Consider the following 24,398-nt stretch of genomic DNA (forward strand, 5'->3'; position numbering starts at 1 on the left):
CAAAAGTACTCAAAGTAGGTGGGTTATGAAAATTAACGTGTCAGCAAGAGGACTTTGAATACTTTATGGTATACTTGATGCCACTAAACCTAAAGAAGCTATTTACTGTGGTTTTGTAGATGAATTGATGCATGTTTTTATCATGAAGACAGATCCAGTTGTTCTTAATAATGTAACAACGCTCTTGCAAAATATTTTGCATGTATAAACAGAATGAGTCCTTGTGGGATGAGTTGTTTGATTCTTTACTACTATGAATGTATATTGCCTATGTAGAAAGGCTGCTTTTGTGTTCCTTTGTTAACTTGTGTTTAATCATAACATTTTTGGAAAGTTGCTTGGAAAAGTGTAATTTTTTTCTCAAAAGAGGAATTTTATTTTTAAAGATATTATAAGTTAAATAAATTTTCTTACTACTCTGTTGCATTCAGTTCTGAGCTTCTTTGTTGCAGTGATTTGTATTTTTTGATAACTAGTAAAAAATAGTTACTCGCATTCAAGGCTCTACCAATGACTTCAGTTGTTGAAAAGATTTAATTAGCTCTGTAAAAAGTGATCATCTTCAGGAAATGCTTGTAGCCTGTAGTAGTATTTTTAAAGTATTTTCTGAATACAAAGTTGCATTTAATTTCAATGTGAGAATATTTTTTTAAAGAGCGTCAACTTTTCTTGATAATAGAGCTTCAACTTCTACCCGCTGTTTTATCATTTTAAGAAAGTCAAATAACTTGCCTTTTAATAATCAGATTTTGTGCAATATGTAGAATTTTCTCATACCTGTTAGCATTGTGTGACTAAATTTAGTTCTACATTCATTTTACTAACATGCTTTGGAGAGAGTTTATTCTGGGCAGGTAGGAGGGCTGCTTGTTAGTAACGTGGTTTGCAAAATTTTGAATTAGTCAGTCCTACTCTCACTGAAATTGTCACTGTTGGAGGCTTCTGATTCTGACAGATTGGTGTCATAAGCTGTGTGTCTACTGACTCATCATCACTAATTTTTCCACCAGTCGCTTTTGATGAAGGTTATTTTGAAAGAGCAGTTACAGCAACTGTTTCAAATATAGCATAGGAACATGGATGCCAAACTCGGTAAGACTGCTGTCAGTCCTATCGTTTTTGTGATTTGTTTGTATAGCAGTAATATCTTTCTTTATCCTGCTTAAGAAATGCTTAGGATTTTTTCTTAAAAAAACCAAAACACCGACAAAACAAACAAAACCCAACAAAATAAAAAAAATAACCAAAAAACCCAACCAACCTACAAAGTGAGTAGAATTTGAATGTCGTATAGGTGCTGTTATCATGCATTTTTAAACAAGACTGTGTTATAAACCTGTGTTGTGCTTTAGGACGGAAGCATTTAGGAATGACACGAGCTGCCCTGATCCATCTCCAGCCATATGCTACCCTTCATAAGGTAGCTGTGTATAATGGCATTAAAGTAACAGATGTCAGCCACAGCTAGCGAGGCAGGAATAGGGAAGATGACTCTACAAAAATGTGATTTGTCTTACCTTCTCTGTCTCTGGAGGGTGACCTACTTTGGGGTGGTTTTGTTTTTTGGTTTTTTTACCAGTGTGAGAGACAGATTGATGAAGCAGGCTTCAGTAGCTGTGTTTGCCCCGTGTAGGATTTTTTTAAGTAAATGTGAATGCGTGTTGTGCGTCCAGAGTCTCAGAAACAAGTCTTCCGTATAAGGCGTGTGAAACTTGATTTCTCAAGCCATGGCTTAAAATTTGCTGTTTAAAGCTTGCATTTCCTTAAAAATGGTTCTATCTGAGCCTTGGCAGCAGCTGTGGTATTAAATCAGGTTCTGGGAAAAAGCAGCTTTATCAGCAGTGACAGACAAATGTTTGTGGGATTTATTAAGAGTTTGGTCTTAAAACTGAGTCATTAAAATGTATTTAACTTGACATGCTATACTAATGACCTCAGACTATGTGTGAACTATGTTTTCCTTCATTTTAATACAATTTAAAGGCGGTTAAATTTGGCAGCTGTTCTGTGTAGTTCATCTGTGGTGCTCAAGCAGTGACTTCTCATTTTTTCTGCATCTATAAATTCTTATACAGTTTATCAGCAAATGGAAACCATATTGAGCTGTGTTCAACTGAAATTATAAAAGAAAAATATAGTCCTAAGTTACTGGGAGATAGAAGAATTCCTGTAGCATTTTGATGCTGTATTTATTTCCCAAAACTGTCTGCTTAAAATTACATTGCATTCTTAAGTGTCTGAAAATGTAAAAGGAGTGGGAACTGAAACTGTCTTAAACGAACTGAGCTAACATTCCAAGAAATTCTTCCTTGAAATATAACTACCTTCAATTCCCCCAAGACCTGCTGATTAAACAATGTCTGTTGAATCCTGTTTATGTGTGTATGATTGAAACAAGTGTTAAAAGCCCTGTTTTAAACAACAGTTTTGAGTTGATTGTTAGTTGTTTAAAAAGATATGTAAAGAAAAAAGTAATATTAAAAATACTGAGTGGATTTATGAGGGGTCTGTTAGGTGATAGTATTCATTTCTGTGCATGTAACTAGAAACCTGTAGCAGTGAAGAACACAGTTAAATGTTTTCTTAATTATTTTTCAATTGTCTACATGAATTTAGGCTACAGAAAGTGAGGCTGGTGATATGGATCTCAGTGGGTTGCCAGAGACAGCAGTCGATTCTGAGGATGATGATGATGAAGAAGACATTGAAAGGGCATCAGATCCTTTGATGAGTAGAGATATTGTTAGAGACTGCTTGGAGAAAGACCCAATAGATAGGACAGATGATGACATTGGTAAGTATTGTGCTGTACTAAAATACTGTCAAACTTGTTCTCCTTCACAAAAATTAAATAAATTTACTTTTTGGGAGGGAGGTTTCGTTTTAGTATTTGGCTTTTGTAGTTTGTAAGTTTGGTGCTTATTCTGTAAGGTGATTCATAAATGCCATAAATTCAGCCAGTTAATGATTATAGTCTAAGAAGTGCTGGAAAACACACATGATTTGGGTGAAAAATATAAGTCGCTGGCCCCTCTGATTTCAGGCTTCGACTTCTAGTTGGTATCAGAACGGTTTAGAAAGTAAAACATCATTGCGTACTGGAAAACAGACAGAAGCTTCACGAGGTCGACACTAACATCAACATGATACTTATTAACTTTTTATTTGTAAGTTGTTATGTTGTGTGTTTTTAACCAAAGATACATATTTGCGTTAAACATTGGAGCCATTAAGACCATTATGTAAATGTGCATCTAAACAAATTAATTTGCTGTGTTAATGTACAGGTTAATACACTGAAAAAAAGCAGATCTGGAATTAAAATTTCTGCAACTTCTAATCTAGTCTTTTGCACTTTTACATTTTTTCTTATCAAAGTACGACTAAATGATGATTAGAGTTGATGATTCAGATGATTAAGGGCTTGGAGCATCTCTTAGGAGGAAGGTCTAAGAGAGCTGGGACGTTCAGCCTGGAGAAATCTCAGAGGAATCTCATAAATGTGTACAAATACCAGGAGGGAGGGTATAAAGAAGGCAGAGCCAGGTTCTTCTCAGTGGTGCCCAGTGAGACGAGCAGAGGCAGTGGGCACCAGCTGAAACATAGAAGGCTCTGTCTGACCACCAGGACACATTTTTTTACTGTGAGTGAGAGAGGTGGTGGAGAGGTCTTCCTCTTTGGAGATACTCAAAAGCCATTTGGACATGGTCCTCAGCAATTGGCTGTAAGTGGCCTTGCTTGAGCAGGTGGGTGTGATCAGGTGACTTCCAGAGGTCCCTTCCAACATCACCCAGTAAGTGATTCTGAGTAAAAAAAAAAAAATAGGAAAAAGATGGGGTCCTATTAATTAGTTTCAGTAGGTTTACTTAGATGATGCTGAATACAAAAATGTCTGACTTCTAGGGTATGTAATCCTTCAGCAGGACTACTAAGAGAAGTTAGTTCTGTAGTTACGAACAATGTAAAAATCAAAAATACGGAAGAAGTTCGGCATTAAGTACAAGTGCAACTCCAGTGCACGCAGGTGACAGAGCAGCAGAAATCACCTTTAAGACAGTGATCCTGTCTGGTCCATCCAAGGGAAACCTCCAGATGATGACTGAGTACAATTTACTGTTAAGTCTAGCCTAAGAAGGGATGGCTTTACCAAGGAATTTGCTCAGTTTTGTGGAATTTCCCTTCTTAATGTCTTGCTGTTTTGTACAGGCCTATCATAGTCTAAAGGGTGCTGTTGCCCTGGCTGGAGTATTACAAGTATCATTGGTTGTATTCAGAGCTCTTGGTTACATTACAATTCTGCCATTATACTGACTTTTACTTTGCAGGGCTTCTGTCAATGATACGACCAGCCAGTCTGTGTCTACAAAATAGCCAGTAATTACAACAGGCCACTGTACATGATTTATTAGTATACAGAAACGATTGTGCAGCATTTTAGCCTAAGTAGCTTCAGGCATCTTGCTGAAGAACTGTCTTTACTGTGCTTCGTTGTTTTGATATGCACGACTCAGTGGGCTTTTTCTCCTTCAGAACAACTACTGGAATTCATGCATCAGTTGCCTGCTTTTGCCAACATGACAATGTCAGTGAGGAGAGAGCTCTGTGCTGTAATGGTGTTTGCAGTTGTGGAGAGAGCAGGAACTATTGTACTAAACGATGGGGAAGAGGTCAGTAGAAGCTGCTTTTGACTCTCCTGTTATACCAAACATCACAGATTCCACAGGGATTTTTTTAAAAAAAAAAAATTTAAAGAAAAAAAAAAGAAAAGAAAGATAAAGTAACATTGAGAAGGTAAATTAAGCCTCTTTTTGTTCTGGCTTAGTTTGAAAGCTGTTGTTTAACCACTCACACAATATTTCTTATGCAATAAAAGCATAAGAAGACACTATTCATGCTGTACAAAACACTTCCTGGCTATTGGAACTGGTTTGGGGAGTTTATTGCAATGTTTAAGTCATGCTTTAAAACCTTCTTTTTTGTATTTTTTTTTTTTCCTACAGTCTTTCATACGCTCTTAACATAAAAGACAAACTTAAGATCTCAGTTTTCTTGAGCTGGAAATAGCTGCCCATTTAACATAAACTAGCTTATAAATTTTTGTAATAGGTGCTGAAAAATGACTTATTTGGAAAAATGGTAGAGGTTGTATCTATATTGAAATTACATGGCTAAGTGCTTCAGTCTTCATTTATCTTGCAACATTTAATTTGCAGCTGGATTCCTGGTCAGTCATTTTGAATGGGTCTGTGGAGGTGACGTACCCTGATGGAAGAACAGAGATACTCTGCATGGGGAACAGCTTTGGTGTTTCCCCTACTATGGAAAAGGAATATATGAAAGGGGTGATGAGAACCAAAGTGGATGACTGCCAGGTAGAGTGTGAGGCTGTATGTAATACATGCAAAATCACATACATATAGGTGTAATGCGCTTCAGTAGCCAGATGCAGCTTTATTTTGAACTGAATATGTGTAAAATCTCCAATGTCTAACCCTGTACGATAGTTGAGAAATATGACTCCTGCATACCCACAGTTTGGGAATTTGAATTCTCTTTGTCTGGATATTCATGTTCATTGGGATTGGTTTGGATGAAGAGGTTTGTCTACATGTTTTCTCCAAAACTTGAGCCTCAGCAGCCTGTTGCATACATCCATTGCTTCAAACCTTCCCTTAGCTAATGGACTTTGAGATCCTAATGTTACAGGCTCTTTTACTTTTACAAGTAGTAGCCATTCTTCCTTACTGGGCTACTGAATCTAAAAGTAATACAAGCTCTTTCTTTAATTGTTAGAGTGAAAAATCATCTGTTTAAGTTAATGTGGCCTTCCTTTCAAGGAAAATGCCTTGATGTTTGCTGTAACACAAGCAGTCAGATGTAAGGAATGGTTCTCATACTATTAGTCTAATCTGGATGCTATTTGCTTATTCCCATCCAGAAAATAATAGTCAAGCCCTGGGTGAATTAGGCATTTTTCTTGGTCCTGATGGCTAATTAGCTTCAGTAGATGCCCTTTGAAACGGGTGTAAATGTGTGTTAATGGTTTAGTTTGCCCATCTACCTTCCAGAAAGTGCATAAATGATATCTTGTTAGGATAATGTTTTGCAACTAATCCAAATTGTGGGAGTACTGTTTCAGCTACTACTAGCTGCTGGAAATAGAAAAGGTATATAAATGAATTGCAAAGAATGAACAATGAAAGAGTAGATACTATCTCAGTGAATCTCGTGCCTTTGTTCCAAGTTGATGATTTAACAACTTTTCAATAGGAACAAACATTGTTACCTTCACTTAAATACCCAAGTTCATGTAAGACAACACTTTAATCTTGCTGCAAAAGAGAGACAAAGGATAAATGTTTTAACAAATTATAGAAGGCAATTCATCGTGTGCACAGTATTTTCTTTTTCTGACTTGTAGCAGGTGGTCTTATTTGTGTAGTATAGATGCTAGGAATATTCTTAAGATACTCAGTCTTGCACTTATTCTTGACTGAATAGGTAAGTGTGGAAAGTATTTTTCCTGCTGTATGCTTTAATCCAGAAGTAATTTGTTTCTGTGTACTTGCAATCATGTAATTGAATAAATGTTACTTTTATTAATTATTGACTTTAATAAAAGCTATGAAAAATAAAAAATATATATAGTACCAGTAGGCACAAAAAACAAAAGCTGGGTTTTTCCTTCAATCTCTTAACCTTCTAAATACCACACAAAAGCTTGCATGAGAGAAAAAAATGCCAGCTGCGACACTGAGCTCCATCTCTAGCAGAGGAGAGGTCAAAGCAGCTAAGCAAAAATGATTGATAAAGCTATATCATTTTGCTCTAGTGAATACCAATCTTTCTAACTGCAAAATTGTAGTGGAAATACTATGACTGTGTGTTCACCTGCTTACTACAGCTGAACTGCTGGAACGACAAATTTGGCTCACTGCAGATTGAGAAATTATCTTTTCTATTAATAGCGTACTTGCATCTTAAATCTAAATGCTTTTCTGAAGATTTTACCTTTTAATACTGGTGCGCGATGATTCTTTCCAGTTTGTTTGTATAGCCCAGCAAGATTATTGCCGCATCCTCAACCAAGTGGAAAAGAACATGCAGAAAGTAGAAGAGGAAGGGGAGATTGTGATGGTGAAGGAGCACAGGGAGCTTGATCGCACTGGGACGAGAAAAGGTCACATTGTCATCAAGGTAAAAGCAAAAGATGAGGGGTGACTTGCAAAAGTTTTTTTGTAAACTTGGCAAGTTAGGTGCAGGATTAGTTGAGATATATATTATAAAAATAAATATTTGAAAATAGCTAATATTTCTAGGTTTTCTCTTTGTAATTATGCACGTTGATAATGAGGTGATTTCTATAGAAATTAATACATGCTTTTTTACATTTCTTATCACAATGATTAAGCTGTTATGTTTGTTTAGCTCATCAATCAATAGATGCCAGTATTCTTTCTAGTGTAACGCATCTTCAGTGTGCTACAAGAAAACATATTTGCATTTATTAAAAATCTATTTTAATAACTAAGATTTTTATTATTTTTAATAGGGAACAGCTGAAAGGTTAACAATGCATTTAGTGGAAGAGCACTCTGTGGTAGACCCAACATTTATAGAAGACTTCCTGTTGACGTATCGGACCTTCCTTTCCAGTCCAATGGAAGTGGGCAAAAAGTTGTTGGAGTGGTTCAATGACCCCAGCCTCAGGGATAAGGTTTAAATCCTTTGAATTACATACTCACTACCATTTGCATAGAAATATAAGCTATGAAGAATTAAATACGTTTTAGGGATAATCACTAAACTGAATAAAATGCAAATAGCTGGTGTCATATTTAATGCTAGATTATATAGATAAAACTAAGAAAATGTTTGCTCTTATGTAATTATATTTTATTTAAATGTTAACGTGCTCATGCAAGATAAATTAACCATGATTTACCTTTCTGTGTTTTTGCAACATAACTTAAGTTTTTTGCAAGTACATTTTTTTCAGTAATCAATATGTCTCAAAATTTGAGCATATAACAAAGTTCCGTGGTTTCTGTACATAATACTGATTAACACAACTTGGCAAGCATTTTGTAATAATTTATTTTATATAAAGAGATTACAAAGTATAGCCTTTGTTACGAATCTGTTGAGCTATGCACAGCATTGAAAAAACCCCACACAAACCAAACACAAGAAGGCAATCAAATATCCTCTTCCTTAAACAAAACTGCTATGATGGAAGAATAAGGCCCCCATATATCTAGTTTTGGCACGCTGTCTGTTGAGGCTATACACACTCTGAAAATAAAGCATTACAGTGCTTCACAATGTTATGCTTTATTTTCACTTATATACAACTTTCTTACATGTAAAACAAAAAAGCTAGTGAAAATTTCTAGATGTTTTTTACAAATTTGAAACTAAGGGAGTGATATTGATAAGGATAAAGAGAAATTTGATTTCCAGGTTTTATTTAAAACTGGGTATTTCTTCTAGAAATGTTAGTATATCTGTGCCTTGGGGGAAGAATCTTACATTTGGCAGAGAGGATAAGCTTTGCAGCTAATATTTTTTAGCATAGGGTTGTTACAGCTTCAGAGCTATAATATTGGAGTTCATATTTAAACATATTTTTCTTGTCCTCCAATGGATAATCCCCTAAGCCTCTGAAAAAGCATGAGCCAGCATAGTTGCTGGTATCGGGTCTGAAAACAGAGCAGCTATTTGTTCTGCCATCTCAGTAACCAACTCCTTCTGACATTCAGTAGCACCGACAGAAAAGCAAGAGTCAGAAAACAGCTTGGGACAGGTGGAGATAAGCAAGTTGGGCGGAATCTGAAGGATTTTGGCAGCTTTGTATTAGGGACTGATAGGCAGTGAGGAGAGAGAGAAAAGGGCAAGTCGAACTTCCTGAGGATGATAAGTAGTAATTAGACTGGGACATTTGAGATCCAGCCTTACTGATGATTTCGCTCAGCAACAGATTTAATCATCTTTTAATGATGCTTCTGGTTGTGGTATTAGTAATGGCATTCCTCTGAAAGTCACCGTTCAGCCCTTCCCAGCGCGGTGTCATTTGGGTATACATTAGTAAGTGCCAACTTTGAAAGCAGCATTGATATTGAAGCTATCGCTGCAGTGATGCTTTACTTCGTATGGTTTGCATCTTCCCAGCTAATTTTAAAAATCTGTAATTAGCCGAAGTTCAATCAGTTGCTTCCTGTTAGAAATCTGTAATCTTGAAGAGTTCTGAAGTAACTTAATTAGCTTGGTCATTGATTTCAGCAATTCTTCTGAATTCACTTGATTTTCTGGAGTAAAAGGCAAGTGACTTGAAAACTGAGTATGAGGGTGGCAGGGTTTGGTTTTGGATGCCTGCTGTCAGAGCTTTAGTGTAAGAGACTGCAAAGGTTTAGATTTTGTGCAGATGCAAAGAACGGACAGGGATTAGTTAGCTTTAGCTGATCAAAATTTGTAGGTTTTGTTCTTAAGCTCTAGGTTTTTTAATGTTTAGAGGCTTTCTCATGCTAACTTATTTTCCCAGTGTAGCAGAAGAAATGCAGTTGTATTTTTAGAGATAGCTTTGAGTGGCACAATGGATTTGGGTTCAGGAGCTTTTTAAAAATAGCATGAATCAATATTAATTCAAGACATCAAAAGCTCCTTTGTTGTTTTGGTTTTTTTTGTGAGGACAAGGACTGGTGATGTTCCAGGTAAAATTGCATACTAAGGTAAAATTTTGTTGTGGAAGCATATAGTTTAAAAAAATGCAGCTCTTATTTTGTGACTTTATCTTCAGTGATTAATTGATAGTATTCATTTAGGGATTTTTCCTAACAAACTTAACAAAAAACAGCAGCTGAGATCCTTCTGAACCTGATAATCATACTTTGACAGGGAGGAGTAGAGGTGGAGAGAAAGGAGAGGAGTAAACTGAAAGATGGACTCTAAGAATTGCATATATTTGCTGTTAAAACCTCTTTCCCACGTCTCACAATAGCTCCTTTTTCCTACCTCTCTAAACATACAATAATTCTTTTGCACCGTAAATGCCTAATGAAGTTGATGATTCAAAAACCAATATAAAGCAGTATTGGAAGATTTATGATCACGTGCTTGAAGAATTAAGCAGATTTGGAGAAGTACATGAACAGGAAATTATTACAAGTTAGAAATGTTTCTAGCTCCTTGCCTTGTACCTGTGTGCTCTATTCACTTCTGAGTCAAATTTGGTACAGCCGGTGTCAGTTTCGCAACTTACAATATTCTTTATGAAATACAGCATACAGTTGCTAATAGAAGTAAAAGCAATTTTAATATTTAATTCATTCTCTTCTCCTGGTAAATGATTGCATATTAGTAAAGTTAGGTGTGAGTGTCTATAATATTTAGAATTCCAATGGAAATATACAGGGCCAGTACTTTTAAAGGACTTAGTACTAGCATTGTTCTGGGTATTCCTAGAAAATATTAATATTACCGATCAATTTTCAGGTTACACGGGTAGTATTGTTGTGGGTGAACAATCACTTCAATGATTTTGAAGGAGATCCTGCTATGACTCGATTTCTGGAAGAATTTGAGAACAATTTGGAAAGGGAGGTAAGAGTGAGGCTTTTTTTCTGACAGTTTGGGATGGCAAGGAGTAGCTAGATTGTTGTTACATATAACTCATGCTTTTCTCTTGTAGAAAATGGGTGGACATTTGAGGCTGTTAAATATTGCTTGTGCTGCTAAAGCTAAACGAAGATTGATCACCTTAACAAAGCCATCTCGAGAAGCCCCTTTGCCTTTTATCTTGCTGGGAGGGTCAGAAAAGGGATTTGGAATCTTTGTTGACAGTGTAGACTTTGGTAGCAAAGCAACAGAAGCAGGCTTGAAACGTGGAGACCAGGTATGTAATTTTAAAATGTCTTTCTTTTTTCCCCTTTTCTGTTTCTTTTCACTAAATAACAATAACACTACCTGTTTGTGGTTTTAGATACTGGAAGTGAATGGTCAAAACTTTGAAAACATTCAGCTGTCAAAAGCCATGGAAATCCTTAGAAATAACACTCATCTGTCTATCACTGTGAAAACCAATTTATTTGGTAAGTTTATGCACACTTTCTGTTCTAATTTCTGTTCTGATTTAGATGGAGTCATAAATTACTGGATTTTAATATTTTAAAACAGTTTTGAAACACTTTTGTACTGAGGAGAGTAGAAAAAGGAGGCATGCAGATCCTATAATACCTTAGTTCATAGTTGCAGAGGAAGGATTATTAATAGGGTCTTACATGAAGTGACTTCACTCTCACAAGTGCATGTTTATGGATTAAGATTGTGATCATTAAGCTTGAACTTAGTAAACATGTTTGAACATGTAACATTTAGTTCTCTCTAAGGAAACCTCTTGTGGAATTTCAGTTGATCAGTGATCCTAATTTGCTGAATTTGCTCGTAGTTTTTCAGTACATGTCTGCAATGAGTGTGACAAGGTTAATGAAAACTTTCTTGCCAGCTAGGTGAAAACAATCTTGCTACTCTCAAAATCCATTCTCTTAATTTCTCCCTCTGACAAGCACTAAAGTGGTCATGAAGGAGTCTTTAAGCAGCTCAGGACCTCAGTTAGCATCATAAGCAATTAGTAGTTTGTGGAGTGTGCCTGACTTTTACCACTGAATGCTTGGGTGTTCACCAGGTATCTCAGGATCAGGTTCTTCATTGCAAGTAAGTAAAACAGAATTATTACCACAGGATGTCACTGCTCTAAATGATCAATAAATATGCCTAGCTTATCTTTCTAAGTTATTTGTGAATTCTGTTTCATGGGCTTTGGGTTTGTGGTGTTTTTTTTGCTTTACAGTAAAGATTGTAATATTTTAATTGTTTCTGATAATTAAAGCATTTCTTAACATAACTGTAGATGCTTGTTTGGCAGTATGTGCTTGTTTCTTTGTGTGTAAGTTCTATGTAACCATCCTTCACACATTGGGTTTTTGGATCTCACATGTTGCTTTACTATATATAAGATTAAGCCTGATTTCTTCATTTCTTCAGAAGCTGTGTTTTTGTAAGGTTTTAGTCTTGTTGCCCCACTATTGCAAATACTGAAATCACATCACAGTAGAGTCTCCGAATAGTTACTTTCTGTGTATTGCATGCAGTAGTTCTTATCGACGAATCCCAGAAGGAGGGTTTCCTTCTTTTAACAGCATCTTCTTGTCTAGATCTGATTTGTCTCTCCGTGCCCCAGCCCCCTATTCAACAGTAGTTATTTGCTTGGATTACTCTTCTCTGGTTTTCTTTGTGTGTCTTATTTGAAGCTTTTAAAGTCTCTTGGTGATTTCTTGTGTGCCTCTGGAGATAAGGATAAATATTAAGGACAAAATTAATATACAATAGTAAAACCTAGTCCCTAATGCTTATCCTTAGCTGGTTGCCCTTGTTTCCACTTTTTCTACAATCCCTTGGTTTTAATTATCAGTTTTCATTTATTATCATGAATCAACTCATCAGATGATATTTCCATTTATATATGAAAGCTTCCTTTTACACTCAGAATGTGTGATGTGATCTCTCGATCATTTTTATTTGGTTTCTTTAAATATATCAACATTTGCATGAATCTGAAAGTTGCAGAAGAACTAATTCATAAATTCATCAGGTATTTCTGCCTCAGAGATGACTCTTTGCTAGGGAGCTAAGGGAATTGGAGAGTTTTGGATTCTATATGTGGCAGATGGATGGAGTAGTCCTGTAAAACATCCAAGGTGTCTCAGTAGTTTCATACTTTCTTCTATTTTCCGTATGACTTTGTTGCAGTTTCTCCTCTGAATGCTGATTTTTTGATCCTGTTGCTAATTTCTTGTTCATCTTCATCTGAGAGTAATTTGTTGCTGGCTAGCTGTTTAAAACCTTCCTTCTCAGATTTTAGTTTTCCTATCTAATTTTTGCTGACTGTTCTGTTTTTATATGTGCTACTACTCTACAGAAGCCTGTGTCCTACAGGTGAAAAGTTCGAGTCCTGTTAACACCATCCATGCAACCATGTGGTCATCTAGTGTATTCCTGTTCCAAGCTGGGCCAATTTATTGATTTTTCTGATTCGTACTACAGAAAATGAATGTCCTTTTAAAAAAAATATTTTTTTAAGTCTTATATCTACATTAATACACAAATTGATGGAATGTTCTATGCTATGTTACTAATATTAAACAGGTTTGGTTCACAGAGCCTTCTTTTACATTTTTGTTCTTTTTCTCTTCTCCTTTTTCCTGTCCTGTGCAGTTTTTAAAGAACTCTTAACACGCTTGTCAGAGGAAAAAAGAAATGGTGCTCCCCACCTGCCTAAAATTGGTGATATTAAAAAGGCAAGTCGTTACTCCATCCCAGACCTAGCTGTTGATGTGGAGCAGGTAATAGGATTAGAAAAAGTAAATAAGAAAAGTAAAGCCAACACAGTTGGGGGAAGAAATAAACTAAAGAAGATTCTTGACAAGACTCGAATCAGTATTCTGCCTCAGAAACCATACAAGTGAGTTTTTATTTCCTCTGACATACTTGCTTTGTGTTAAATTTTAATAATTTATGGTGATACATGCAAATTGTCATGATGCTTTTTCTATTAATGCAAACCATGCTTAAATCTGAAAAAAATATTCTAGAAAATACTACATTGAATATTTGAATTACTATAGACTACTAAGAATGCAGCTCCTGACATCAATATGGACATATTTTACTTCTTATAAAGTGGGGGAGCAAATACTTTTTAATGTCATTTAATGTTTTCTTTTAGGAGAACTGTTAACTGGAAGCATCCCACACAATTAATTTCAGAGTAACTCTACAAGCAGGGGTTTTTTGCCAATGATTTATAGGAACAATGATTTCTATTTATCCACATTCCAGTGGTCTAGAAGAATTTCAGCGTACTGATGTAAAAGAGACTGTTAAAATTTTACCTTGGGTTCTTTGATAGAATTGAGTATTTTTTAAATGCAAGTTAAATATGATATCTCATATCTCTTATTCTGTGAACACATTTTAGAAAGATTTCTGGTAAAGGCTTTTAGAAACAATAGAAGAATGAGTTTTATATGATTTTATGGAAATTGGTTCTTAGCCAAGACAGATGGCATCGATGGCAAAAATGAATTGTAGAGTGGTTCATGTGTAATCAGTGTGTTCTCTTGCATTTTTTTTTGTTGTATCCCATAGAGAAAGAAACCTATTATATGTAAATTCTTGAAAAAGTTGCTTTTGCTGCAAATCTAGTTTTTTTCCTCCTATTACTTAAAAAAAAATAATATTTGCTTAACTATCATTAGGTATTCTCTGCTAAATGAATACTGTCCTGAAACATTATACATAGAATGTTAGTTGTGTAAAGGTTAAATGAATATAGATTATTACAGCCAAGTAACGGATATCTCTTACATTGGTGCAGATATATTTCAGTAGTGGAGAATCTGTTGTTTGTCTTTGGAATGCTTTCTTTTATTTCACTATTCCTGTACATTTGTTCCTCTGATGAGCCATGTATACTGTTAGATGTGATTTTTTGCATTGTTCACCATTTTTTACAGCTTTTGCATAAAAAGTTTGTGTTGGTTTTCTTTTTTTTGTTTGTTTCCTTTCATTTTTGCACTTTTTCTGTGCAGGGACATTTTTGGGTAAGACTCAGAAAAGCAGTACACTTGACTTACTTTGTTTTCCTTTGCTAGCTTTACTTCATTTGTTATATATAGCAGTTTGTCTGCAAAGCCTGTTGGCAGCCAGTTGTTTGTGTCTGCACGGTTTCTACATAGAGATGTGTAGCTGTAGACATTCCTGTTTGTGCTTTTTCCCTGTGTTGTATAGAAACTTCTAATTCTTCCTAATAATTAATGGTATTGCATATATTAAGGGACTTTACCTAATTCTCACATGCTTTTAAATATCAAAAATCAAGAGGGATAAAAAGCTGATTTACTCGCTAATTAAAGTAGGTAGCTAAAGATTTCATGAGTCATCTTATGAGGTGAAATTCTCTGTCTGATTTTGAATGTGAACAATGCAGAGGTCTCCAGTTCCTCTAGAAAATGTCCAGCTAAAGCAATATTTAAACTAGAATGACGTCACTCTTAAGGAAGTTTGTCTGCTTCCTGACAAATTAAATCAGTATCAAAGATGAATCAGTTTGAACAGGAGATAAAGCCTTTCTTCAGTCTTTCTTTTTAGTCCAATAATGTCAATTAACTTCCCAAACTGAGCAAACAGCACCATTTCCTCTACGTCTGTTGGGAAATTTCCTTTTCTTTGCCAGCTGTGAGGCATCTCTTGAAGCGTGCTTCTAGCTGCTACCTCCACTTCAGTTCTTTAATTTCTTTACTCTTATAATCCGGAGTGGTTTTGTGGTCTGTAGGCTTAGTTTGCTGCAAATAAGGGTTAAACACAACCACCACCTCCATCTCTATCGAACTTCTTAGCATAATAAAATAGGTTATCTAGCAGCTGGTATAGTTGATCTTCATGGGACCTGGAGTTTTCTAGTGTTGCTATTGTATCTGAAGTTTCTGGGGTTAATTTCTTGTTTGTGTAGGTTAGATCTCACTCAGATTCTGATTTAAGTTTTAAAAATAGAGTAAACTGAGTGTAAGATAAATACTTTCCAGTTTAGTATATGAATACTTAGAATTAAAAGCAATGTTTCTAACATTCTTCTTCTTGTTTTTAAACCTCACACTTGTCAGTTGATCCCCTTTACTGAAGCTGTTTCAGTCATGACACGCAGGATAGGCATGAGATTATATAAAACCAGCAAACTGCAAAAGGAATACATAATGCAAGTGAAACTATTAATAAAAGGGAGAGGGTCGCAATGTCTTCATTTGACTGAATTTAGAGGAAATACTGGCGTATTTATGAGATATACCCTATAGTTGTTCAGAACCACCAGAAAGCATTTTGAAGTTGAGGGACTTTTTGGTTTTTTGTTTACCTGTTTTTTCATGTGGGTGTGGAGTGGTTCCTACTTGTAAGACAAGACAGCCTTATTTGCTTGTGGCTTAGCAGAAAAGTGGTGTATGCTGAATTGTTCATCACTGCTTGTGTTTTGTGCTTTATGTGGAAGTACAAAAATACAGATATTCAGCTTTACTTCTTATTGGGAGGGAATCCAAGAACTTCTTCTTCAGTGGACTTGAGTGTTTTCTGTCACGGCTTGGGGTTCCCACTTCATAAAATATTTTGGTAATACAGAGTTACCTTGTTTTTAAAAAACAAAAAACAAGAAAGCCCAAATACATCATACAGAGATAACCCTCCAACATTTCTGAAATTGCATTGCCTTCTTAAACACAGTTGCTGTGTCCGTGTAATTAAGATCGTGTCTTAAATGCCCAGAGATACTGTCCTAGCTTCCAAGAGTACTGTTCAATTCATAACACTTAGAGAAATGATATCAAAGTGTACAGTATAAAGTAATTAATTGGCAAGCACAAAAGAATGCCTGTAAGAACTCAACAGGGATAATTAGTAGGCTCTTAATTACTTTTGTTTAGGTTTTCTGAGAATAGATAGAACACTAGACAAAAGCATAAGTGGCCAAAATTAAGGTACAAATGGTCATTGCATTGCATCATTTACTTTAGTAATTTGACTTTTTAGAGTTGCAGGAGTTTGCAATGAAATATAAGTTCTGGTTTATGCTCTATTTACATGTGTAGATACAGATTTAGACATGCTTGGCTTTGTAAAAGGCTTTGCCTATGGTAGTTAGATTTTAAATTATTTTCATTTTCTATAATGACTGCTTTTAAACATTTTACACCCGCAAAGTATTTCAGAAAGGATTTCCATATATATTTATAGAAAAGTTCAGTGGCCAGCTCCAGCTCTGTAGCTCTGTGTCCTGTAGCAGTTGTTCTGCTTCACTTGCTCGTTATAAACTCAAAAGCAATAAGCAAATTAGTGCCTACTATATGATGATGATAGCTCTATCTCTGATCCATTCAGCACTACTGACCTCCTTTGGGACCCTGCGTTTCACAATTTAATAGACAAAGTCCTTCACTTTTATCACAGAATACTTTATTTGCAGCTGTCAGGCACTTTGGAGGGGACACTGATAGCACCCAAGTGAGGATGCTTCCCTTAGCCTTCCAAGTTAGCTGGTGTCACTTCAGTCACGTTCAGTGAGAAGGAGAAGGTGATAGAGGGTCGGAAAATGGATGATGTCAACAGTCCTCTCTCACCTGTGCGTTGAAAGATCTTAGATTGTATGGCTACGATACATCCCAAAGTACAGTTGCAAATCCTATCGGTGATGGGGTAAAAGATTCGGGTCTTTTAAAACTAAGGGAACAGCAGTATTAGTCAAAGTTTAGGTGATGAGGTGGTGCAAGAATGATGAAACATGGACCACCTTTTGAATAAAGATCTTGGGTGCTGTGAGAAATCGTCAAAAATCATGAGTGAAGCAGCTCCTCAGCGTTTAGTGGTGAACAAGAGAATCTTCTGTCAGTGTGAGCAGGCAGATCGGATCACTTTGGGCGTTTGGGTGCTGTTGACAAAGCTAGACAGCAAGCACTCTTGTCTGGAGAATTTTAACTTCTAAATAGTGGTTACTCCAGTAACAAGTGAGAGTGTGAAAGTGTAGTGATATAGACATCCCTGCACCCCTGTAGTATAGCCCAGACTCTGAATGTCTGTAAGTCCTGATTTTATTTCTTTCTGGGTGCAGTGACATTGGAATTGGCCAGTCTCAGGATGACAGCATTGTGGGACTGAGGCAAACGAAGCACATTCCTCCTGCTCTACCTGTCAGCGGAACCCTGTCATCCAGTAATCCTGATCTACTGCAATCTCATCACCGCATCTTAGACTTCAATACTACTCCAGGTAAGATTCTTCTTGACCTTATTATTTTTTTTTCCCTCTGGACTTCCAGAGTCTGAAGATGCATGTGATATTTTATTAACTAAATGCTGTCATCGACAGGTTGGCCACTATTAATGCATTAAGTTTTATTTCATCTGCTCCGATATACTTTACCCGAACGTATTAGATGTCTGGTTTTCAAGTGTGTTGCAGACAGAGTGCCTCTTACTCTGTAAGAGTGTTTGAATACTCTTAGCTAGTGAAAACTTAATTTGCTGAGTGTTTTATTGTTTGCCCTGATAGATCAGACTTTGCAAGACTGCAGTGTTTTCAAATAGCGCAGCAGATCATTAGCCTACAGTAAAGCAAAGAGGAGTTGGACTGGGACATAGGACATGTGTTTCAGTCTTTCAGTCTTTTTCTGAACAGTCTGTGGTAATTTTGTACCACATCTGTAAGGGAGGACAGAGTTTCAAAGTTCCCTGTTAGTCACTCTGCTTTACAACTGTATGCCCTACTCTTTGTATGTAAACTGATTTAAAATCCCGTTATGAAAAAGTGAACACATTTAGCAGAGAGGAACAAAGCATGAATGTGACTGCAGGAGAAAAAGGAAGAGAACGGGAGAAATTTGAAAGCCTTATCTGAAAAGGGTTTAGGCAGAGCTCCTGACAGAGTTGGGTTTTGGGTTCTTATGTGGCTGCAGGAGGATTCTTAGTGAGAAATCTTCTCTAAGTATCCAAATCTTTGCTATTTAAATGTAGCTGCTGGAGGGGAATATGGTACGGTAGCTCTGTAGACACATGGTTATTTTAGCCTAAATAGAGCATTTCTCAAAAGTGAAACCAAAAATTCACTGTCCTCCTAAGCCTGAGGGATTTCAAACCTTACCTAAAGGGACAGTGTTTAAACATCAGCCTATATACAGGCCAAGTTGGTGAAATCATCACACTTGAAACTGTGATACTGAACATCACTTCGTCTGAGGGGTTTTTTAGGGCTAGAGAAGACTACAAGTGTGTCATCTTTGTCCCAGTGTCTGTGATTGCTCAGATTGGTATTTTTTTGTATTCTGTCTAATCACTAGTGTCCAACACTTTGAAGATACTCTATCAAAGAGCCTAACTTTTCACTTTATAGATAAATGGGTGACGATTCCGTTCTCCAGCTTGCCATTTACCTAGACCAGATGGTTCTAGGTAAGTAATGTGCCTTTAATGCCAAGCACAGTGACTGGTTAATCTCCAGAGCTGTGGACATTGCTGTCTCACACAGCTCGAACAAACTCCATTGAGAAGGAAAGCTGCTACAGGTCCAAGATCCTTCCATCTCAGACAGAGTTCAGAGAAGTTTAATAAATGAGTAATGTTCTACTGTTTGCATTTTGCTTTGAGGAAATGAGATAAATAATGATGTAATACTATTGCTTCAGTGTTATAGCAGCTTTTCAATTATCTTTATAGAGAATGTATTAAGTAATTAGCACTTTCTCATTTAAGGAAAAAAATGCTAATTTTTTAATTGTAACTGATTTACAGGTATAATTTTTCCCTGTGTAGGAAGGAGGAGAAAGGAGTACTAAAATAAAAAATATTCACCTTAAGGGCTCTAGGGATAGTTGCATTGTGCACAGAAGAGCTGAATTATAGCTCTATATACTTTAAGACTTGGAAAAAAATAAAGTCCGCAATTTTAATTTCTTTTATTGCCTTGGACTAAATTAAAGATGGAGCTAGAGGCAGCTTGCAAGAAGTTGAATGCAGGGGAGAAGAAAGAGGAAAGTGGTAGAATAGCCATCCTTTGAGGCTTTGGGGAATATCCCTCTGGATAGAAAGTAAAAAAAAAATTGCTGTTTTGGAAGGGTAGTCTTTGAGAAGAAAATGAGAGCAGCTAGAAATCTGCCAAGGAGTCACTTTAGTCTCTCTTCTGATTTGCTCATGCTTTTTCAAATATTCTTTTTAAGGTTTATTTTTAAACACTCAAATAGTCAATAGCACTTTGATTTCTCTTCTCTTGTGTAGCCTTTGCTGTTCAATTGGAAGTCAAAATCTAGTAATGATGAGCTACCACTCACTGTTTTTTTGTGGTTTTTCCCCCCACACACAAGTTTTCTAAGGGACTTAGATTCGTATCATATAGCGTTGCATTCTTCAGCCTGCAACTCCGGTTTCCTTCTTTGAAATGGAGTAGGGTGATTGCAATTCCCTTCGAGTGCTGTTTTATTTTAAAATTATTGTGCTGAACTACTTGCTACCGTTGCTATAGCTATAGTCATTTCAGTTGTTGGCAGACTTCTCTGTATTCTGTGTAGTGCTTTTGCTACCAGCTCTGATAGATATGCAGCCTTAGAAATTGGGTGGTAAAATACAGTGCAAAGAGGATACTTTTCTATTTGCTGTTCTCTGCATGTCTTCGTGTTGACTGCAATGAACCATCAGAGCAGGTGATTTTTCTCCTTGCACAAAATTCTTGTTTCTTGGGAGCATTGAGCTTCCACCTTGGTATTGTTTACAGCACCTTCCCATCTTCAGAGCACTTCTCTTAGTGGCAAGTATTTCTGTAACAGCAAGAGGCAACAAGATCTGGAGAGTGGTCTGGTTTTTAATAATGTCTCTGAGAGGCTGTGTCTTTGGCATCTGTCTTCCTTAGGATGTCAAAAAATGCAGAAATTATTTCAGGCACTGGTTTGAATCCCTCCTCAGTTAATTACTGAAGGAAGATGAGTCAACGTAGAGTTGGTGATAAAAGGCAGAACTGGCTTGCTAATTATAAGGTACTTGTACATTTGACTCAAACACTTAGAAGGGACTAAAAACTGGCATGTACTGATACCCATTATGCATAACTAATTATGTAATCATAGAATCTAGAATGATTTGGGTTGGAAGAGACCTTAAAGGTCATCTAGTTCCAACTCCCTTGGTGTGGGCAGGGACATCTCCCACCAGACCAGGTTGCTCAGAGCCCCATCCAGCCTGGCCTTGAACACTTCCAGGGATGGGGCACCCATGGATTTCTCTGAACAACCTGTTCCAGTGCCTCACCACCCTCACAGAAATAGTATTATCTAAATCTACCCTCTTTGAGTTTGAAATGGTTATCCCTTGTTACACTCCCTGGTAAAGAGTCCCTCCCTATCTTTTCTGTAGGCCCCTTTCAGCTCCTGAAGGCCACTATAAGATCTCCCCAGAGCCTTCTCTTCTCCAGGCTGAACAACCTCAACTTTCTCAGCTTGTCCTCATAAGGGAGGTGCTTGAGCACCCTGATCATCTTTGTGGCCTTCCTAATCACTCAATCTAATGTGTTTCAGTATTAGTGCTTTTCAAGCTGCAAAAATATTACTCTGAACTTTAAAGTTATGGGCTTAGTTGCATGAAATTTGTAAACTAATATACTTAAGCCTAAACAGCCTCTGTGGAATGGAAATCAACTCATATCAGAGAGATGTGTCTTAATGCTGCCCAGAGTTTTCTGTCATCAGTCACTTGAACCAATTATATGTTTGAACTTGAATATTTGTGAAGTGTTCTTCTGTCTCTGTCTGCCTTACTTCTTCCTGTCTCTGTGACGATGGTTTAGTAATCAAGAGCAACTTTTCAGTCTGTTACTTGCACATTTATTATTATGATTTAAAAGTATCAAGGATACAACATTTTTGATAATTACTTGGATGCAATAATAGTGTGATTTATTTGTGTAATTGCATGCTGGCCATTATACACGTGTCTTCCTAGCTACTTATGCGTATGTGCATTCCCTTTCTGTGTGGTGCTATAACTGAGTGTTAGACTTAAGTAAATGAGTCTATTTTCTTTAAAATGTCCTTAGGAAGATTGACACTCCTATTACCTAATTTATTTATACTATTTTTATGTCAGTGTATAGTGTTGTAGAGTGTCCTTGATTTTTATTTTTTTTTTTCTCAGAATTTACCAGGACTCAGCATCTGTGCAGACTGACGTATTTTTGTGGCTTGCCCCATCAATCGCCTAATTAACTTATTTTCCAGGTTGTTACTAGAATAAGTCTTTCATAAAAAACAGAACAAAACCCAGCTGTTTTGTAAGGAGAGAGGTGAAACAATGATACTGAAGTAAAAAACAGTAGCGCTAATAATTAGACTCAATGTAATTGATATTGTTGTTTGTTTCTTCTTTTTTTTTCCTTCTTTACTGAATTGCATACCTTGCATGTAATTTTTTTGCAGACCTACCAGATCAAGTTCTAAGGGTTTTCAAGGCAGATCAGCAAAGTCGCTACATCATGATCAGTAAGGACACAACAGCAAAAGAAGTGGTCATCCAGGCTATCAGAGAGTTTGCTCTCACTGCGACCCCTGATGCATATTCACTATGTGAAGTCTCTGTCACACCTGAGGGTGTAATCAAGCAAAGGAGGCTTCCTGATCAGTTATCCAAGCTTGCTGACAGGATACAGTTGAGTGGCAGGTGAGATGGTATACTGTGAGCTAAGGCTGATGGTGCCAGTTTGTTAAGTCAATATCCTGTTAATTAAGAGCATTATTTAATTATTAATGTTCTGTTTCTTGACAAGAAATCACTCCTTATGCAACTTTAAATTAATATCTGGGCCTGCGTAAATTCAGTTTGTTCTACGATTCCAGCTAGATCATTACTGCAACCTTCCTAATATTTGAGTATATTGTACCTAGTGTCTTTCTGAATTTTGTTTTTACAGGTATTACCTGAAGAACAACATGGAAACAGAAACTCTTTGTTCAGATGAAGATGCTCAAGAGTTACTAAGGGAAAGTCAAATTTCTCTACTACAGCTCAGTACTGTTGAGGTGGCTACCCAACTCTCCATGAGAAATTTTGAGTTATTCCGTAATATTGAACCCACAGAATACATAGATGACTTGTTTAAACTCAAATCAAAAACAGGTTGCACTAATCTGAAAAAGTTTGAAGAGGTGATAAATCAAGAAACATTCTGGGTGGCTTCTGAGATTCTAAGAGAAACCAACCAGCTGAAAAGGATGAAGATCATTAAGCATTTCGTTAAGATAGCACTACACTGCAGAGAATGCAAGAACTTCAACTCAATGTTTGCCATCATTAGGTATTGCCCCTTATTTTACTTTTACGTGAAAAGGCAAAGTCATGTTATATCAGCCTGAAAAAATAGTATTTAACAGAGTTAATACTGCTAACATCAACACTTGGCAATCCAGCAAGGAGGGCATTTTCCAGTGATGTGAACTTGACTTTGAAACATTTGAAATATTATTTGGAATGCTGCGTTTTTGTACTTATTGCTCAAAACAGTGAGGAACGAGTCATTGGTGAACACAGCACTGGAGAAACTACTGCACATGTAGACAGTAACCTTTTAAAAACAAAGACCAAAAGAAACAGCAGTGGTGAAGAAAAATTATAACTTTGTCGTAAGTGAGTGGGTTTATTTCCCAAAGGGAGCTCATCGTGTTATACGTAGTTCCAAGTATCTTGAATTCATTGAGCCATGATACGTTGCCTTTGGTTTTCTTTGTATCAGCAGTTTCTTGGATGGAACTCTCATAATCGTTAATATCGGACTACAATGGCATGTAATAAGCTGTAAATAAAGATCTCTTACTAAGAATTTTAAAAAGTACTGAAAAATCTCAGAAAACCTTTTTTAGTTTTGGACAGAAAAGGAGAGGAAACTCTAATGTGTGTGTTTATACAAATTTTTTAAAGCATTCACATTTGATTTATTCTCCCAAGTTAGGCAGAAAGAACCTAACAAATCACTAAATATTTTCTGTTATGAAAAGCCTTGAGTAAGTTGCATCAGAATGACAATTTTATCACTGTATCTGACAAACTTTTTCTGAAGATTGCTGGTCTTGAATACCATTCAGTCAAATATGGTGAGTTCCAAAGTCAAGGATCCATGCTGATAATTAGTCGGCATCTCTGAGACATAAAAATCTTGATTCAGCTCAACTATTTCAGCTGATCTCAATGAAAAACAAAAGCAGCCTGCCTGCTAGCAAAAGCTTAAGTGAAGGAAAGATTTAGATACCAGACTTTCCTATATGGGGAGATATATAGCAAGACAAGCAATGTCATTAAGGGGAAAAAAAAAACCACAAAAAATGGGTTTTATGCCCACTAGAGCTTCAGAATAACCTCAGTTGTATAGAGTCTGTTACATCAACTTGATCTAGGTGCAACAAAGTCAGATGAATTATTGCAGCAAGGTCAGTGACTGTGCTGTCACCACCTAAAAATTATACAGATTGATGTTTTTTCCTCCAGTCTGGTAATCTGGAAATAAGTGGTGATCCTGAGGTACTCAGACTATGATAGTGTTATCAAATTCAGACACTGTTCCAAAGTAATAAGTACATACTGTCTATAAGGTTTAATTACTCATCCTGTAACTTTTATCTGTTTTGATAATTTCATGCACATATCTCAATTTTTTTATGAAAATGAACTTAATTATTCTGTAATACATGCTGGAAGTTTTCACTTTCTGTTACTTCAGTGACATTGGTGTGCTACGCTATTTGAGCTATATGGCATTTCTCCTGTACAAAATTT

The 24,398-nt window shown here is 36.4% G+C and overlaps 1 protein-coding gene across 1 annotated transcript in view; it reads left to right on the forward strand.

The window, feature by feature from the left end:
- Nucleotides 1-24,398, forward strand: part of RAPGEF2 (Rap guanine nucleotide exchange factor (GEF) 2) — a 69,357-nt gene that overhangs the window by 28,212 nt on the left and 16,747 nt on the right. Inside the window, exons 3-14 of the mRNA XM_009865749.1 lie at nucleotides 2,617-2,794; nucleotides 4,531-4,667; nucleotides 5,214-5,372; nucleotides 7,045-7,197; nucleotides 7,553-7,717; nucleotides 10,492-10,599; nucleotides 10,688-10,891; nucleotides 10,979-11,087; nucleotides 13,270-13,516; nucleotides 17,708-17,865; nucleotides 22,052-22,292; nucleotides 22,543-22,926. Coding sequence (XP_009864051.1) covers nucleotides 2,617-2,794; nucleotides 4,531-4,667; nucleotides 5,214-5,372; nucleotides 7,045-7,197; nucleotides 7,553-7,717; nucleotides 10,492-10,599; nucleotides 10,688-10,891; nucleotides 10,979-11,087; nucleotides 13,270-13,516; nucleotides 17,708-17,865; nucleotides 22,052-22,292; nucleotides 22,543-22,926 — 2,243 coding nt within the window. The remainder of the gene's footprint in view (nucleotides 1-2,616; nucleotides 2,795-4,530; nucleotides 4,668-5,213; nucleotides 5,373-7,044; nucleotides 7,198-7,552; nucleotides 7,718-10,491; nucleotides 10,600-10,687; nucleotides 10,892-10,978; nucleotides 11,088-13,269; nucleotides 13,517-17,707; nucleotides 17,866-22,051; nucleotides 22,293-22,542; nucleotides 22,927-24,398) is intronic.

Source organism: Apaloderma vittatum, unplaced genomic scaffold, assembly GCF_000703405.1.
Source record: "Apaloderma vittatum isolate BGI_N311 unplaced genomic scaffold, ASM70340v1 scaffold7203, whole genome shotgun sequence".
NCBI classification, from domain to species: Eukaryota; Metazoa; Chordata; class Aves; order Trogoniformes; family Trogonidae; genus Apaloderma; species Apaloderma vittatum.